General features: G+C 37.3%; 1 protein-coding gene across 5 annotated transcripts; it reads left to right on the forward strand.

Moving 5' to 3' along the window:
* The first annotated feature begins 15886 nt into the window (after positions 1-15886).
* On the forward strand, positions 15887-18357 carry LOC107783054 (F-box/kelch-repeat protein At1g22040-like). Of its 5 annotated transcripts, none has more exons than XM_016604015.2 (2): positions 15887-16066; positions 16668-18357. In XM_016604015.2, the coding sequence occupies exon 2, from the start codon at positions 16796-16798 to the stop codon at positions 18212-18214; it is 1419 nt and encodes a 472-aa protein (XP_016459501.1). In that variant the 5' UTR covers positions 15887-16066; positions 16668-16795; the 3' UTR covers positions 18215-18357. The 5 variants fall into 5 exon arrangements, with proteins under 5 accessions (XP_016459501.1, XP_016459502.1, XP_016459504.1 ...); XM_016604016.2 differs by having other exon boundaries at positions 15890-16066; positions 16671-18357; XM_016604018.2 differs by having other exon boundaries at positions 15890-16066; positions 16733-18357.
* Positions 18358-18445: the final 88 nt, after the last annotated feature.

An 18445-nucleotide genomic window follows, 5' to 3' on the forward strand; every position in this document is an offset into this window, starting at 1 on the left:
GTGATTTTGAGATGATGAGTATTTTTACTTCGTGTTCGCGAAGGGGAGGACTTGAACGCAAAGGTATGGTCTGTGTGTGCATCGCGAACGCGGGAGTAGGATTGCGTTCATGAATAGGAGTGAGGCAGTTGGGGACCCCAGGTCCTTGTTCTACACGTTCACAAAGGTTTGAGCTAGTAAAGCATCGCGTTCGCGAGGCATGTGCCACATTCGTGAAGAGTAAAGTAAAGAGGCAGTCAGGTTTTTATAAGCGAACGTGAGGGGACGCTCGTGTTTGCGAAGAAGGAAAACTGGGCAGACAGTGTTATATTCAAAATCGAGGATTTGAGTCCATTTTTCATATTTTGAGCTAGATATCACAAATTTGGGCGATTCTTGAAGGGATTTTTGCGGAGTTGATTGGGGTATGTGTTTCTTTCTTGGTTTTGGTTAAGTCCTATAACTATATCTTTGATTTTATCATCTAATTTGTGATTTGGGGTGGCAAATTGGGAAAGAAGATGAAGTATTCTTGAGTTAGAATTTTGGGGTTTTGAATGGGATTTTGTTATCGAATTTGAGTAAATTTGGTATGGTTAGAATTCTGAGTGAATGGGATTTCGGGTTTTGTGACTTTTGTCGGATTTTGAGACGTGGGCTCGGGGGCCGGGTTGCAGCCGATTTCGGAGTTTTGGCTTTTATTTGGTTTTTTTCTTGTGGAATTGATTCCTTTAGCCTATATTGATCGTATTGTATTGCTTGTGGCTAGATTTGGGATGTTTGAAGACTGATTTGAGAGGCAAAGGCATTGCGGAGTAGGATTTTGCTAGGATTGAGGTAAGTAATAGTTATAAATCTGGTCCCGAGGGTATGAAACCCCGAATTTTGTGTTGTGTGACTATTTTGGAGGTGATGCACATGATAGGTGACAGACGTGTGGGCATGCACCGAATGAGATTGTGACTTGGTCCGTCCGGTAAGACTGTTGAATCGAATAGTTTACAGTTTGCTACATGTCCCCTCTGTTTCATGGAAATTGATTGTACTTCATGTTAAAAATCATGTTTTAGGCCCTATGATATCACTGTTAGGACCCAGTCATAGCTTTTCTTGCTTATCATGCCTCCGTCTCTTATTGTTCATTATTGATACATGTTATTATCTCTGTTTGTGCTATTTTCTATGATTTCTGAGAGCCCGAGAGACAATGGAGGTTGGTGACTGAGTGAGGCCTAGGGCCAAGTGGTGAGATATTGATATTATAGCACGTGAGTTATCCGTGCAGCATATTAGTTGTCAGTGCGGATCTTGATTTCATATTGTAGCACGTGAGTTGTCTGTGCGGGTCTTAGTTTGGTATTATAGCACGTGAGTTGTCCGTAAAGAATGTGAGTTATCCGTGTGGATTATAGCGCATGGGCTAAAGGAGCCTTCCAGAGTCTAGACAGCCCCTGTGAGCACGGGTACCTATTGAGTGTGTGTATTGAGGGCTAAGAGCCGAGTGATTGAGCTGTCGAGATGAGCTGAGTGACTGTTGTCTTGAGAGACTGTACTTGCTTTCAATTATTGATGCACTTAGCTGTTATATGTCCTTGTTGTGAAACTCTCCGAAAGACTCGATATCTGGGTTACTTTAGCACGAACTGATTTGACTTAAACTGCTAGATTTGAAAGCATGCATATACTTTATTGAAATTTGCAGAAATAAATAGTATTTGCATAGCTCGTCACTGCTTCTCAGTTCCTTATTTGTTTGCCAGTGTTATGATCTTCTTCAATTCGCCTTTGGGCAGGGTATTGTGAAATGGTATCGGGGAAGCGGCTGTCAGAGATTGTGGTGGTTCAGGATCGAATCAGTGTTTCTAATGTTGACGGCTCGAGAAAGATGATCTTTGGAAAGGTTTCAAGTAATAGCGATCTATTGGTTCAAGTGTGGCAGAGATAGATATTGATTTAAGGCAACAACTGGGCAGCAAAGGATGAGGAAGGACATGTGGGAAGTGTCATGGAGTGGTTAAATTTTTAGAAGTCCAGGTGTAAGAAACGACGATCGAGTAGTTGCTTAAAAGAGTGAGTTTGACCAAAGTGGGAGAGTGATAGAGTAGCATATGAGTTTAGTGGCAGGATAACTACACATGCGCTAACGAGCAAGAAAACGGATGCGCTAAGGCGCAGCTGCTGCGCCCTTGCTTAAGGAATGTCTGGAATGATTTGGGAATTTTGGTGGACAGTGATTGGGTTTACGGGCTTAATTTGAAATATTGGCTATTTTACGGTAGGAGATTGGGTGCAACAGAAAGGAGTTGCTTGATATGAAGAAGCATACAACATGACTTCGGATGGGAATGAATTGTCGCGCCTTTAGTTAATGTCCATGAGTAGTGAATGGGTTTGTGCAGTTAGTGAGTGAGCATCGGCTCGGGATGGGTTGCTAATTCGTAGTAGTTAAGCAGTGTAGCGTCGTTAGGAGATGTCAGCATTATCTTCACAAGTGGGTTATCTCTTGTGAGAAGGTCAACGGTCGTGGTTGGCGAAGTTTCTACAAAGGATTTACTAGCTATCTAGTAAGAGGTAGAATATGTGGATGTTGCTAGAGATTCAGAGTGTTCATGAAATGATAACAGAAGGATTTCGAGGAATTTGGAGGTATGATTGCGCAAGATTATATCAATAAGAGATAAAGGACCTTGGTGGTTCCCAGGGTGGTGTAATAGTAGCTTCAATCTAAGTGGGAAAGTCCCACCGCCTACGATTGGATGGCATGGTCATCTATTTATGAGATTTCTGGTTATCAGTATATTGGCGGGATATTATGACTAAAGAAGAGTGTTATCAGTAGTGATTTGAGCAAAGAATTTGAAGAATGCGTGTTATAATTGGCCTTATCGATTATGTTCAGACTTGAGGAAGGCTCAGGATTTATGCTTTGTATGGATGCGAGTTTCAAGGAAGTGGTTTGGTTGGGTGCTTCGGCGAGGGGGTGTTCATGTGCTAGAAGAGTCTTGGAGTTGATTATATTCGGGACCAAGTCAGAGTGGGTGGCTCTCAACAATGTTCCAAGCAGATTCAAATGTTAAAGTGTGGTGCCTAATGATTTCGAGCCTATAATTATGGTTAAGAATCAAGCTTTTGCAGCAGATTATGAAAAGAGGCTTGGAATGTTCTATGATATCTTCGGTTTGCAGTGTAACATTTGGGGGGAATGAGAGAAAATGACTCCGGATTCGTAGAGAGGTTATCAGAATAAGAGTAGTAGGAGAAGATGTGAATATGCGCATAAGGAAGGTATGTGATGGTTCATGGGATTTGAGACAACGTGGTATCATGATGCAAGGCCACTCAGGATGAGTGCAGATTGAGTTGTTATGTGCCGACTGGAGATATTGTTATTTCTATGGCAAGTTAAGGATAAGTTAGAAGAAGTCAGGTCTATTAGCCATGGTTGAATTGGCATGATGATGGCAGTGATCAGTTCCTCCAGCATGACTAGATTATGAATATGATTTGTGGCGGTACGTGTGAGGTTTGATGGCCGCCGTAATTGATCTTATTTGGAAGTATTCAAATATTATGGAATGTTATGTGTAGGCAGTTCCCGGAAGGGTTATGGAGGATTTGCATGTTCTAAGGTTATGAGAATTTACTCGGGTGTTGCTATGGTTCTCTTGGAATGAGTTAAGTAAAACGTTTTCTTTATGATAAAGTGTTTACCCTATAAGTGGTTTAGAAGTTATGATGAAATTCTTGTACTATCGTACATTGGCATGTTAGGTGCAGTGAGTGGTATGGAATTTGAAAGTGGGGATCAAGGTTGCGATTAGGTGTTGACAAGGATGTCATGATCTCGGATGAGCATGAAAGGGATTGAAATGTTTAGAGTAAGCTGGCATTGTCTTCAGCGTCACCTGAGAATCGGTGTTTTGTGAAAAAGGCTCTACATCCTGGTTATGGATTCTTAATCGCTTTTCAGCGTTAGTGAGGCCGGTGGTATGGATGTGCAGACTTGTTATCTGTTACGGAAGGTCGTGGGAGTATGCCTCATGGGAAGATTGTATAAGTGTGGCATGTAGTCACTCGATTGATTGAAGAAATAAACCAAGTATGAAGATTGTGGTGATATTGTAATTTGTGAATTTATGCCCGAAGGGCACTCGGTTTAGTGGGTTATGGACTATGGAAGATTGTCCCGCTATGATGGTTGTTCTTGTATAATATGGGAAAATAGGGGTTATTATGGACCCTTGAAAGGTTATTAGCCTAGTTCGGTGCGATCAGAATTGGCTTGTGGTCTTCGGATGGAATTAAATGTAAATACGGGTTCTACATCAGGCCGAATGTGTTCATTTCAGCATAGCACTCCTTATGGAGGAGTATTCGAGAATTGGATGCTATTTTTGTCATTCGATATTCCTATAATGCTGTATTATGCCGTGTGATTTGTGAAACGGCTTGATAAAATTCTTGGGTGTTGAGGTTCCGCGTAGCGATGATATTATGTGATCAGGACGGCTCTGGTGATTTAGATCATATATCGCACCTCAGTTGTGCTTGAGTTTTGTATCTTATGGCGCTATATGTCTCCCCAGGAATAGTATTATGCACTTAGCGTGTTTGTGACCGATATCGGTATTTTGTAGTAATGAGCAATTTAGCTCGGTGTGTATCTCCTTATGTGAATTTTATGTGTGGATCGGGTGGCACACCGCCACATGTATGTTGCTTAGATTGGGTTGCACGCCGCAACAACATGATGATGAGTACAGTTTTCTATATTCTAATTTTTGTGTGTTTTGTTTCCCATTTTCTAAGGAAAGTTCATATTAGTTGCCTAAGTTGAGTAGTCCCTTCTAGAGTTCGTTTTTCTTATGTATCACGTTCAGGTTGGTAGCCTATTAGCACATCGTGGTATCATATGAGACTTTTGGTCATGTCAGGGGAGCTTGTTGCCTGAGCAGTTCGTATTAGGTGAGACAAGATTACTGGATTTAGGATCTGTGCGATCGGATTATATGAAGTATATTAAAGAGCAAATATCGTTATTTGATTCATAATGAGGTAATGGTTCCTGTCAGGAGAATAGACTCATTGACTTGTTGACTCAACAGTTGGTTATGAGTTTCCACACATCTCTTCCATCGTGGAGGTATTGCTAAAGTTGGAACAAGACTTATATATATGTCATGAGGTGCATTGGGAGCATCAGATTCGTGGAATTTCGGCTATTTTTATCAAATGATGTTATTATGGCCATGTGAGTTATGTAGTGCACAGTGTGAATTCAGAAAAGGTATGCAATCATGTATCGGTGCATCGTGTGGTGATTGATACGGTGTTCGTATGTTGGAAGTAGGCCTAGCAGAGAATTCCGAATGTTGGAATTTGGCTCTAAGGCTTATTTGCCTAAATGAAAGATAATATCTTCATATTTGATCAAGTTAATATGCTCAACTGAGTCGTGGTAGCATGGGTAGGTGCACGAGGTATTAAATAGTGATTTCGGAGCCCGATCGGTCGTTTTGAGCTCTAGCACGTCGTTCAGCAGTTTGAGGCCTTGAGCAGCTTCACTTCAGGTATTATGACTTGCATGGGTGGTCGAAATTGAATTTCGGGATGTTCGGAGTTGATTTGGGAAGAAAATTCTCATTTCGGAAGCTGTAAGTTGGAAGAATTGACAAAAGTGTGATTTTTGAGTAAATGACCTTGGAATCGGGATTTGAAGGTTCCAACAGGTTCGTATGATGATGTTGGACTTGGCTGTATGTTCGGATCGAGTTTTGGATGACCCGGGAGCGTTTCGACGTCTATTGTGGAAGTTGGCATTTTTGAAGAAATTCATAAAGTTGGATTGAAGTGCATTTCAGTGTTATCAATGTCCATTTGGGATTTTGAGTCTGGAAATAGCCCTGTATTGTAATTTTGGTGTTGGGAGCGCGATCGGAAGTGAATTCGGAGGTCCGTGGGTCATTTTGGAGTCATTTGGCTAAATTAGAAATTTGGAGGTTTTTGAGAAGTTTGACTGGAAGTGGACTTTTTGATATTGGGATCGGATTCCGATTCCATAAGTAGGTATAGGTCCGTAATATCAAATATGAATTGTGTGCAAAATTTGAGGTCAATCAGACGTGATTTGATGGGTTTCGACATCGAATGAAGAAGTTTGAATTTCTCAAGTTCACCAAGTTTGAATTGGGTTGTGATTCGTGATTTAAGCGTTATTTGATGTGATTTGAGGCCTCGAACAAGTCCGTGTTATGTTTATAACTTGTGCGGGTGTTTGGTTTGGAGCCCCGGGGGCTTGGATGAGTTCCGGAGTAGCTTCGGAGTATTTGTGAAAAAAATTTGATTGTTGGTTCTGGTGCGATCGCATTTGCGATGCATGGGTCGCAAATTCGACCACCGCATTTGCGAAGATAGGCTCGCATTTGCGGACCTGGGGCTGCTGAGGGAAGATCACATTTGTGAGGGAGTTATCGCTTTTGCGATGCTGTCCTCTTCGCATTTTCGAGGCTTTTTGTCGCAAATGCGACCATGGCAGGGGGGAAGCTGGGCTTCGCATTTGCGATGCCTTTGTCGCAAATGCGACCATCGCAATTGCGAGCCAAAGGTCGCAAATGCGACTTTTGCGTCTAGTGCAAGGGCTTTTTATTCCGAGACTTAGCCTATTTCCCTCATTTCCCACTTGGTATTAGGCAATTTTTTAGAGCATTTGAGAAGGGGTTCCATCATCATCAAGAGGTAAGTGATTTTTCTAGTTATGGGTTAAATGCAAGGATTATATATGGATTTAAACATGTAAAATTGTAGAAATTTAGGGATTATGAAGAAAAACCTAGAAATTGATATTTTTGGATTTTGACCACGATTTTGGGTATGGAATTGAGAATAAATTATATACTTGAGTTCGTGAGGTTATGAGTAAACTTTATCTTCGAAAAATTTCGAAATCCGGGCACGTGGGGCCGAGGGCGATTTTGTCAACTTTACCATCGGGATTAGAAATTATTATAAATTGAATTATTATGAGTAATTGAGCATAAATTAATATGTTTGCATAATTATTGGCTAGTTTTGGAGCGTGTTGCATCGATTTGGGCCTTCGGAAGGGCGTGGAATGCCGGTTATGGAACTTTGGAGCGAGTTAAGTCTCCTTTCTAACTTTGTAAGAGGGAATTATCCTCATAGGTGAGATGATTGAATATGTGCTACTATTTGTGGGAGCTAGGTACACACGAGGTGACGAGAGTCTGTGCGTAGCTACAATCATGCTTATGTCCGGGTAGTTTTAGGCTTACATCATGCCTTGTTGATCTTGTTGTAATTTATGTTATTATTTGCCTTGAGAAGAAACAAGATTAGGATTGCATAATAATTGTGTTGAAAGGGATTTGAATTGAGGAATTTAAGATTTTATTAAGTTTATATTTGACCGTGTCGCATGTATGATTCGCGAGCAGGGAAATAGATGCATATATGGTTCGCGCCGTTCGATCCTCGGCAGTGCACATTTTATATTTATGTTGGATCGGGTTGTACGCCTCGACATTTCCTTATATATATATATATATATATATATATATATATATATATATACATCATGGGAACCAGTGCTTAACATTTGGTTAGAAGCCAGTGTATCTGGGATCTTTCCCTGATTTGAATTATGACAACCATTTTATGAAAGCTATTGTACTTTTATATATATGCTCCGGTTACGGAGGGAACATGCTAGTTTAGAGCTTGAGTATAATTGTAAAGAAGGGAATTGTATTACGTATTTTATACATGTTTATTTTATATGTTTACTCTACTTCATATTTATTCACTTCTTTACTGTATTTGATATCATTGGACCACTAGTAAGTGTCAAAGTTGACCTCTCGTCACTACCTCTTCGAGGTTAGACGGTATACTTACTGGGTACATGCCATTTTTGTACTCATGCTACACTTGCTGTGCATTTTTGTCGCACATGCACATGTTCGTCTAATGGATTAATTTGGCACAACGGCATGGTTGATATGGAGACTGGGATGAGCTGCATTCCTCGAGACGGCCCACAACCAACATAGTCTCCTTCAGAGTAGTGTATTGTATTTCCTTTACTGTCCAATTTGTATTCCGGATGGTTATTGTATAATATTGTTCCCTAGAAATTACTCATGCACTTGTGACACCAGATTCTGAGATGACTAAGGGATTATTCAATATTTAAGTTTGTTAAAGACATCATTATTTATTCAATGGAATTCTTTATTAATTGTTTAATGTTTAAAAGGAAATGATTTCAAAATATTAAAACGAGAAATTACTAGTTATTTGATGTTGGCTTGCCTGACAGTGATGTCCGGCGCCATCACGATCCTTAGCGAATTTTGAATCATGTCAATTGACCTCTTTCAGGCAAGGTCTTTAGATTTTGACCCGTATAATTGTAAAGTGAACTGTTTGTAGGATTTGTCATATGCTCATCATATCCAAGTGTTAGTTTCATTCATAATGTTGGCCTATTAAAAAGTTTCTATCTTTTGTTGTTAGAAAATTGTAGTATTAATTATATATTTTTGTGGTAATTACCTTGATAAACATTGGTCAGTAGTACCATTTCAGCATGTGTGTGGTTGTGTCCTTGTTAATTTGATGGTCACTTTTCCCTTGAATTTTTCTATTGTTTGAACTTTAAGCCGACTATTTTGCTCTTTTTTCTGCTTTCTTTGAAACATATAATCCAATTCTTTCATCTTTGTTCGTGTATGGTCAAGATTGAAGAAAGAAAAAAAAGTTTAAGTTTGGAGGAGGAACATGAATTGTAGGTTTGAAAGTGGGTTGAAGAACAAAAGCATACTAGTTGAATCTCTTAGATGTTACCATTATGCAATAGGAACTAATAATTCTATTCATAGAAACTAACACAACAAACAACCACCTTTTACTACTATATCGATGGTTTACATTACTTTTTTTGCTTCAAAAATTTACTCCCTAAGTTCATTTTTATTTGTCCTCTATTGACTTTGTACACCCCTTAAGAAATACTAATAAATAAAGTATATAATTTACTATGATACTCATATTAATTGGTGTATAGTCTTAATAAATTTGAAAAATGATTGGGAATGAGTAATTAATGCTAAGGGCAAAATAGAAAAAATAAATTATTTTTTTCTTGATATGCAAAAAATGATAAATAAAAATAAAATTTATTTTTAAAATACTTGACAACTAAAAGTAAGCTGAGTGAGTATATTAGTATACAATACTTTTAGGTAGCAATTTAATTATTCAGTATTGTAGAATTGTCCAATAAGTGTGAACTACCAACTACTTACCATTAAAACATCAAGTTCATGGCTGATCTGGGGTGTTGGGAGAGTTAAGACAATGACCCTACAATTTATTTATTTTCTGCTTTTAAAGGAAACTTTCTCATCTTTGGGGAAAAAATAGAAGAAAAATACAAAAAGAAGTTTGAGAAGAAAACGTAAGATTGGATTAGGTAAAAATATGGAGTCAAAATGCAAAGTCTGGGGATAGGTAAAGTGCTGAGGTTATCACTAAACACGTATAGATATTACTCATATAGATTGTTCTTATAATTTTTTTAATGCCATAAGAGAATTATTAATATTATCATTACCATTTGTCATTTTCACTATTGTTCTAATTAATGACGAACGCCTGCTAAAGGAGCATTATTCATATCATAGTTTTAGAAATTCAAAAATTGGAGATCTTGAAAGTAACGAATTAGTAATAAAGTAAGACGCCAAAGTATTGTTTAACAATTAATGTGACGTGGTCCAACATAAACTACGTGTACCGGCAAATCATTAACATTGTTTTTTACTCTATTAATTTAAATGTTTATGTACTCTTCTTCTTTGTTTTTATATATATATATTAGTAAAACTTTAACAGCTTTAAGAGATTCTTTTCTTAAATATGATGCGTAGTTCCACAATAAACTGCTTAAACTAGAAGTCTACTGACAACGTCCATGACAGCTTTTATTTTTATTTTTTACTATATGCTTTGATTAATAATTTAATACCCCATCGTTAAGAAAAACATTATTGTATACTACTGGTGGTGCTTTTTTTCTTCTTTATCCAAATACTCCATTAGTTAATTAAAGAGAATATGCATAAAGACCTCATTCAACTTGTCATAAAAAAATTATTTACACATCTAAATTTTACGGGTGTCTTAACATTCCACTATTGTTAAAACAATTGTATTTATTTACTCCCTCCTAAACTCTGGCCCAGCTATATTAATTTGAGTGGGAAACACGCGCTTAATTAGTAAGCCACGTAATTAATATGGACTGCACTCAACAAACTGTCTTTCCTCTATCTAATTTTCATAGCACATTATATATTTCCTTGCCATCTTCCTATCTTTTCCTCTCAATTCAAGAATTCCAAATACCAATTCATTCCCCACTGAAAATTCAAAAAAAAACATTACATAAAAACCAAGAAAAAAACAGTATTCAATTCAATGGAAAAATCTGGTTATGGGCGTGATGGAATATACAGATCACTTAGACCTCCTCTGTTCTTCCAAGAACCAAAATCTTTCTATGGTCACTTTTCTCTTCATAAATATTTCATGAAAACCCAGTTCTTTTTTATGTTGATTCTGGTCAAACTTTGATTTTTTTCTCAATTCAAAATGTCTAGTAAGTAAAAATAACAGTCTCTAAACGAGTTTTATTCACCCATCAGTTAAAAATTCCTAAATTGAAGAACTCTAATGTCCAACCATTGAAAATTCTTCTTGCCTCGCCAAAATCAATTTACCCGAACAAAATTGAAGTGACCGGTTGCAAAATCCTTCGATTTCATTGTTATTTAGAATTCCTGACGAGTTGGAGGAAGACCTGTTCGAAGCCGAAGTTCTTTGAAGAATCAAGCTCAAACATTGAAGTTGAATTATCTGTGAAACATTACTATGTTTGAAAGAGAAAGATTAACCTTTGCTTTCAAAAATCAAAACTTCAAAAAGCAATTTGATGCAATTTCGGCAGAATATGAAGAAGAAATTAGGGTTCTTCAATTGGGTTTGGTAAAATATTGGGGAAGAATGGATTTTACTGTTGGTTGGGGGTTATATTAAAGTTAAAAATTTAATTATTTTTTTCTTTTTTGGGGTTTTTAACGATTAAAATAGAGCAAAGACGCGCTCAATTGCGTTGTCTAAGACGTGCTCAATTGCGTTGTCTAAGACGCGCGCCTGACCAAGGCTTAGGAGGGAGTAAATAAATACAATTATTTTAATCATAGTAGAGTGTTAGGACACCGGTAAATTTTAGGTGTGTAAATAATTTTTCATGACAAATTGAATGGGGTCTTTATGCATTTTCAATGCAGTGTTGTCATATCTACCTCAATCAAATAATATGTCCTAATCTCAGACTAATTAGATCAAGTTATATAAATACGTCGGAACTCGGAATCACTCAACTAGAGTTAAGTTCAAATTCAATATTCAAATGATCCATCATAACTTAATTATTTACGATAGTATTAAATTACATAATATTCTAATTATACTTGGTATGATGGACTGTAAGAATCTTTATTCGAGTCTGAATCCTTTTATTATCGCATAATTCATGTCTATTTAACTACGTAAACTTGCAAATACATAATCAAAAAGGGAAGAAAAAGAATTTTAGCTTTCTTTTATTTTATTTTTGTCCCTTAGGGGTCGTTGATTAGGGCTGTGCATTTGGATCGGATATCCGAAATCCGATCCGACATACTCTATTTCGGATTTTCGGATTTCGGATTTCGGATTTTCGGATTGGATACGGATTATGTTTTTTAAAATTTCGAATTTTCGGATTGGCATGATTTTAATCCGATCCGATCCGAAATCCGAAATTATATGGGCCTATATATAAATAGTTAAATACTATACTACCCTAAAATTTTAGGGTTAACTTAACCCGGTTAAGTATACTATACTACTCTAAATAATATTCCTAGGTTATATCGGTGTTTCCTCTTTTCCGCCTCTCTTCAGTTCACTAGTTCACCTTCACTCTTCAGAGTTCATTGTTGCCAGTTGCCACAGTCAAGCCAGTGAAGTTCAGAGTTCAGTCGACCAAGCTTCCGCGGTTCCGCCTCTCTTCTTCTTCACTCTTTATCTCAGTGACTCAGTCCTCTCGGTCTCGAAGTCTCAACTCTCAAGCCAGTGAAGTAGTGAACTCCAACTTCTCTCGAAGTCTCAAGCCAGTAAAGTAATCTTCTTCTTCACTATTAGTTATTATTGGTTCATACTTCATTGTTGCTTTCCCCTCTGTCTTAGAGCTCAAATGTGATGTTTTCTACCTTTTATTTCTCGACAAAAATCAAATAATGTGTGTTTTTGTGTCTTTTTTTTGTGTGTTAGAGAGATATTACAACATCTTTATTTTGAATTTTCATACTATTTTTTCAATTTTTATGTATGTATCGATTTGTCTTTATGTTCTGTTTTTTATCTCTTTCATTTTCTATTCTTCTTTTTCTGATTTTATTTTGGTTTTTTTGTTTGTTTTGGTAGATGGAAAACGAGACAGAGACAGTGAATGAACTTCAAATTGTTGAAACAGTTGGTGAAAGTAATGCTTCAACTGATTCAGATTCAACAACCAATAACAGTGAATCTGAACCAGGTTCGAAGAAAAGAAAAATGGTTAAAGAAAGATCAATGGCTTGGCGCTACTTCAACAAGTTCACTGATTCCGAGGGTGTGAAAAAAGCGAGATGCAAGTTTTGTTTAGAAGAATATGTAGCCGATACTAAGCATAGCGGCACAAGCAATTTGTTATTGCATATTCCCAAATGTCCGACCAATCCCTACAAGGCAGAAGGTAGCCAGACAACATTAGGTTTTCAGCCGCAAGGTCTAACAGGTGATGTTTCAGTTATCCCTTGGAAATTTGATCAAGAGGCATGTAGGAGGGCTTTAGCTCGTATGATTATTAAAGATGAACTTCCTTTTATTTCTGTTGAAAAAGATGGATTTAGAGACTTTGTTAGAAGTCTTCAACCTTTATTTCATATTCCATCTCGTACTACTATGACTAGGGATTGTCTTGAGATTTACCATGAAGCTAGACTTGCTTTGAAGTCTATTCTTAAAGAATCAAAACAGAGAATATGTATTACTACTGATACATGGACTTCAATTCAAAGAATTAATTATATGTGTGTTACAGCCCATTACATTGATAATAATTGGAAATTTCATAAAAGGATATTGAATTTTTGTCCAATTACTAGTCATAAAGGTCAAGATTTAGCTAGTGGTATTACAAAGTGTTTACTTGAATGGGGAGTGGATAAAGTATTTACTGTGACAGTTGATAATGCGAGTTCTAATGATGTGATGGTTAGAGAGTTATCCAAGCAATTTACTAGATGGAACACTAACTTGATGGAAGGTAAGCATGTTCATGTGAGATGTATGGCTCACATCATCAATCTAGTTGTTCAAGATGGGTTGAGAGATGGGAGTGTGTCTGTTGAACGAATAAGACAAGTTGTTAGGTACATTAGACAATCTCCCGCAAGATGGAAAAAGTTTAAAGAATGTTGTGATCTTGATAGGATAACTTCTAAAAAATCATTGTGCTTGGATGTTCCTACTAGGTGGAACTCCACATATTTGATGTTGAAGGTTGCTACAGTTTATGAGGAAGCCTTTACAAAGTATTGTGATATTGATTATGGTTTGATGTCATGTATTTCTAACTGCATTTGTGAGGATGGACAACCTGCAGGTCCACTTTTAAGTAGTGATTGGGATAGTGTAAGACGTATTGTGAAGTTTCTGGAAATTTTTTATGAACTCACCTTGAAAGTATCAGGTACACTTTATATTACGTCTAATGTGCACTTTCTTGAAATATGTGTTGTTGATTCTTCTTTGAAAGAGTTGATGCAAAATGAAGATGCTTTCTTGAGAGAAATGGCAAAGAATATGAAAGAAAAATTTGACAAGTATTGGGGGGATCCACATAAGATGAACAAAATGATTTTTATCTCATGTGTGCTTGATCCACACCATAAGTTTAATACTCTTTCATTTGCACTTGGTTCTATGTTTGGAGAAACAGTAGGTTTGAAAATACAAGAGGATGTGAAAACATACATGGATACTTTGTTTAATGTGTATGCAATGAAAAATGGTGGTTCTGGTTCATGTCCATCTTCTTCTTCTCCATCTTCTCCATCTTCTACATGTTCTGGTCCATCTTCTCCATCTTCTTCATCATTGCTCTCAAAATTCATGCTAGATTTAAAGAAGCATAAAAAATGTGGCGGAGTTGATTCTAAAACGGAGTTAGATAAATATTTGGGTGAAGATGTTGAGGAAGACCATGAAAAGTTTAACATTCTGGGGTGGTGGAAGTTGAACTCACCTAGATTTCCCACTCTTGCTGAGATGGCACGTGATGTGCTAGCCATTCCGATTTCTAGTGTTGCCTCAGAATCAGCCTTTAGCACCGGCGGACGCATACTTGATCCATTTAGGAGTTCATTGACTCCTAGATTGGTTCAAGCTCTTGTGTGTGTCCAAGATTGGCTTCGTAATGAATCAACAACTCCGATTAAAATTGAAGAAGATTTAGATAATCTTGAACAACTTGAAGCTGGTAAGCCTATCTTATTACTTGTGTTTAATGTATACTTTATTTGTATGTTTATTTAGATTACTTCTAAACTAATTTCTTGTGTTACTATCTTATTATACAAAATTTATGAATACGGGAAGAGGGTCTTGCATTGTCGACATATAGTGATTTTCCATTTGTTGTACAAGCTCAGGTATTTCATTATACACTTGCTCTGAAAATGCTCTTTGTATTGATTCATTATACACTTGCTCTCAGGTATTTCATTATACAAGCTCTTTGTATTATACAGGTATTTCTGGACCATGAGCTGTCTTTTTCTTTCTCTGAAAATGCTCTTTGTATTGTTTGAAATTGCAGATTTTTAACTTGTCTCACAGTCCTACTGAGAATCTGAGATTGAGAGCTACATTTGGCCTGGTTGCTGGTTTGTGTTGACTGTTGCGGCTTCCCAAAACTTGGAACTTGGAACTCTTTTGTTTTGTGTAATATGTTAAAGAACTGTTGGGACTTTAGTAGTTTGGTTTGTTTTATTTTGCTATGAAAATATGGTTTGAAAGACAATTGATTGTGTTTTGTTTGGGGTCTTCAGTTTGGTTTACTGTCCAGTTGTGTAAATTTCAGATTGTTGTTTTGTTTTGTTAAGTTCGAACATTGTTACTAGGGCTGTGCATTTTTGAACTCAGTTGCATTATTAATTTTTATGAGTACTCAGTTCAGTCAGTTGTGTACTGTAAATTGAACATTGTTAACAATGTGAAGTACTTAATTTCGAAGTTCAAACAAGTATTTGAAAAGTGATTGCTCAATTTGTATTTGGAAAGTAATTCCCAACATTTGTTTATGTACTTCGAACAAGTTTTGAAAAGTGACAATCCGATCCGACAATCCGAAAAATTATCCGATCCAAAGTTTCAAATTCGATCCGATCCAATGTTAATTCGGATCGGATTCGGATTGCCCTTTTCAGAATCCGAAATCCGAAATCCGAATCCGAAATATGCTAAATCCGATCTGATCTGATCCGTGCACAGCCCTATCGTTGATAAGATAGTAATGAATATTGTATATTAGTAATGTTAAGATTAGTTATGTTGAGAGTCATTAAAAAAAATTGAAAAAGCAATTATATATTTTTATTTATATATTAAAAATTATATACTGCTAATATCATAATCAGCAAAATATGAAAATATTAGTTATATATCATTTTAAAAAAAAAAAACTAACAAACAAGAAATTAATTACTACAAAGGCTACAGCCGCAGCGCTGTGTTATATTATTTACAGAAAGCAGATGACACAATGGCTGTAGAAGAGAGCTCAATTATCTCTGATAATTCCTTCCCCTCGGGGCCCTTTGTCCCCACCACCTTATAGTATCTCCTTTCAAAGCTCATCAGCCAAGCCCTAATTTTCAGCTTTTTTTCTCTTAACTATTTCTTCATCTTTGCGTAGGTAAAAATTTCTTTCTTTTGGGAAATTTTCTGATTTCCTTTATGGGTTTTGATGTATTGTTGTGATCCTTCAACCCCTTTTCATTTGATGTGGTGTGGCACTTTCTGGAGGATTCTAATGCAAAAAAGATTCAATTTTTGAGGTTTTTAACTATTTGGGTTCTTTTTTTTTTTGTTTCTTGAATAGCTGGGAAAATCCTGTTGAATTTGTTGATGAATGATGCGTATCAGTCTGAGAGTAATTTTCAGCTGTTTGTTGGTGAATATTTCTGTTGTTTCATGCTGAATTTCAATTTCTCGAAAGCTTAATGCAATCTTTTAGTCCAATTTCTTTTCAATCTGAATTTATTTTTTTTTGTTTGCCCAGTTAGCTTGTTGTATCCTTACTAGGTCCAAACTTCATTTTTCCAAAGTTTCTTTGTTTAATATAACTTAGTGCGTATTGGAATCAATAGGACTGAACAGAGGATAGTGGAAATAGAAGATTAATATTGTTGACCCTAACAAGTTTGGGACTGAGGTCTAGTTGATTGATCTTTTTCACTCTTTCCCTTTTCCCCTTTATGATGCTAGCTGAATTTTATGGTTTTGTGGAATTTTAGTAGGAGGCATGCACTGAATTGTTATGATGCTAGCTGAATTTTATGGATTTGTGGCATTTTAATAGAAGCATGCATTGAATTGGTGGGTGCAAGTTATCAAGGTTGCAGCATAAAAAGGGGAAAGACTAATGGGTGGCGTATTGAGTCGGAGTAATCACAAATCTAATGTGGGGGAGCTCATTGAGGGTTCCCAAAGTGCAGCATGCAAGAGACAAAGGACATCAGATAGCTTCTGGGAGCATAGTCCACGATTGATTCCAAGTCTGCCCGATGAGATATCTATTCAAATCCTCGCCAGACTTCCTAGAATACACCACTTAAGTGCAAAATTAGTTTCGCGGAGCTGGAAAGCTGCTGTGATGAGCTCTGAACTTTATAGGTGTAGAAAAGAACTTGGAACGACCGAAGAGTGGCTCTATCTCTTGACAAAGACCGACGGTGATAAGCTTTTGTGGTATGCTTTTGATCCAATCTCCATAAAGTGGCAAAGGTTGCCACCAATGCCTGCAATGGCAGTCAATGATGGACCTAAAAGTGGTTTATCTGGACTTCGGGCGTGGAACGTGGTGGATTCCAGTATCAGAATTGCTGATGCCATAAGGGGTTGGCTTGGTAGGAAAAATGCTCTGGATCAAGTTCCATTTTGTGGTTGTGCTATTGGAGCTGTTGACGGATGCCTCTATGCACTTGGGGGATTCTTTAGAGCTGCGGCCATGACATCTGTTTGGCGGTATGACCCTATTGTAAACTCTTGGAATGAAGTAAGTCCCATGTCTATTGCGAGAGCTTATTGCAAGACAGGTGTCTTAAATGGAAAGCTTTATGTAGTAGGAGGTGTTACTCGGGATCGTGGTGGACTTACTCCCCTTCAATCTGCTGAAGTATTTGATCCTCATACCGGTGTTTGGTCTGAAGTCCCAAGCATGCCATTTTCAAAAGCTCAGATGCTACCCACTGCTTTTCTTGCTGATCTACTTAAACCTATAGCTACCGGGATGACATCTTATCAGGGGAAACTATATGTTCCTCAAAGTTTGTATTGCTGGCCTTTTTTTGTTGATGTTGGAGGAGAGGTGTATGATCCCGAAACAAATGCATGGGTTGAAATGCCAATTGGCATGGGAGATGGCTGGCCTGCTAGGCAGGCAGGAACAAAGCTGAGTGTCACTGTTGAAGGAGAGCTGTATGCATTGGATCCTTCTACTACTCTAGATAGTGCTAGAATAAAAGTTTATGATCATCAAGATGATTCATGGAAAGTGATTGAAGGAGATATACCCATTAACGACGATTCAGAGTCTCCTTATCTTCTTGCTGGTTTTCTTGGAAAGCTCCATGTGATTACTAAAGATGCAAATCACAATATCATGGTCATGCAAGCTGATAGGCAGAATCATTTAGTTCCTTCTCCATCAACCTCATCAAATAAAATTGTACATGAAGTTCCAGAACTGGTTTTAGGATCTGAAGCGAATATGTGGAGAGTTATTGCATCGAGAAGTGGTGGATCTGCAGAGCTGGTTAGCTGCCAGATCCTTGATGTATAGTTATGTCACGTAAGGTTGCGATTCACCTTGTTTTGATGTTGCCTTTCTGTATTTTCCCTCAGTTAATACAACCAGATAGTTTTATGATGTACGTGAAGCTCAGTCTTGAGGAAACAGCAACACTGTATATTGCAGCCTCCAAACATATATATATTTCCACAGAGATAATATAATTCGGCTAAAGTATGTTGTATGATCTGTGTGCATGTCTGGTCAGGTAATTCTTTTGTG

Source organism: Nicotiana tabacum, chromosome 7 (assembly GCF_000715075.1).
Source record: "Nicotiana tabacum cultivar K326 chromosome 7, ASM71507v2, whole genome shotgun sequence".
Lineage (NCBI taxonomy): Eukaryota > Viridiplantae > Streptophyta > Magnoliopsida > Solanales > Solanaceae > Nicotiana > Nicotiana tabacum.

What these genes read in the sequence shown, in the direction of transcription:
- LOC107783054 (XM_016604015.2), top strand. Translation starts at nt 16,796, where the DNA reads ATGGGTGGCGTATTGAGTCGGAGTAATCACAAATCTAATGTGGGGGAG.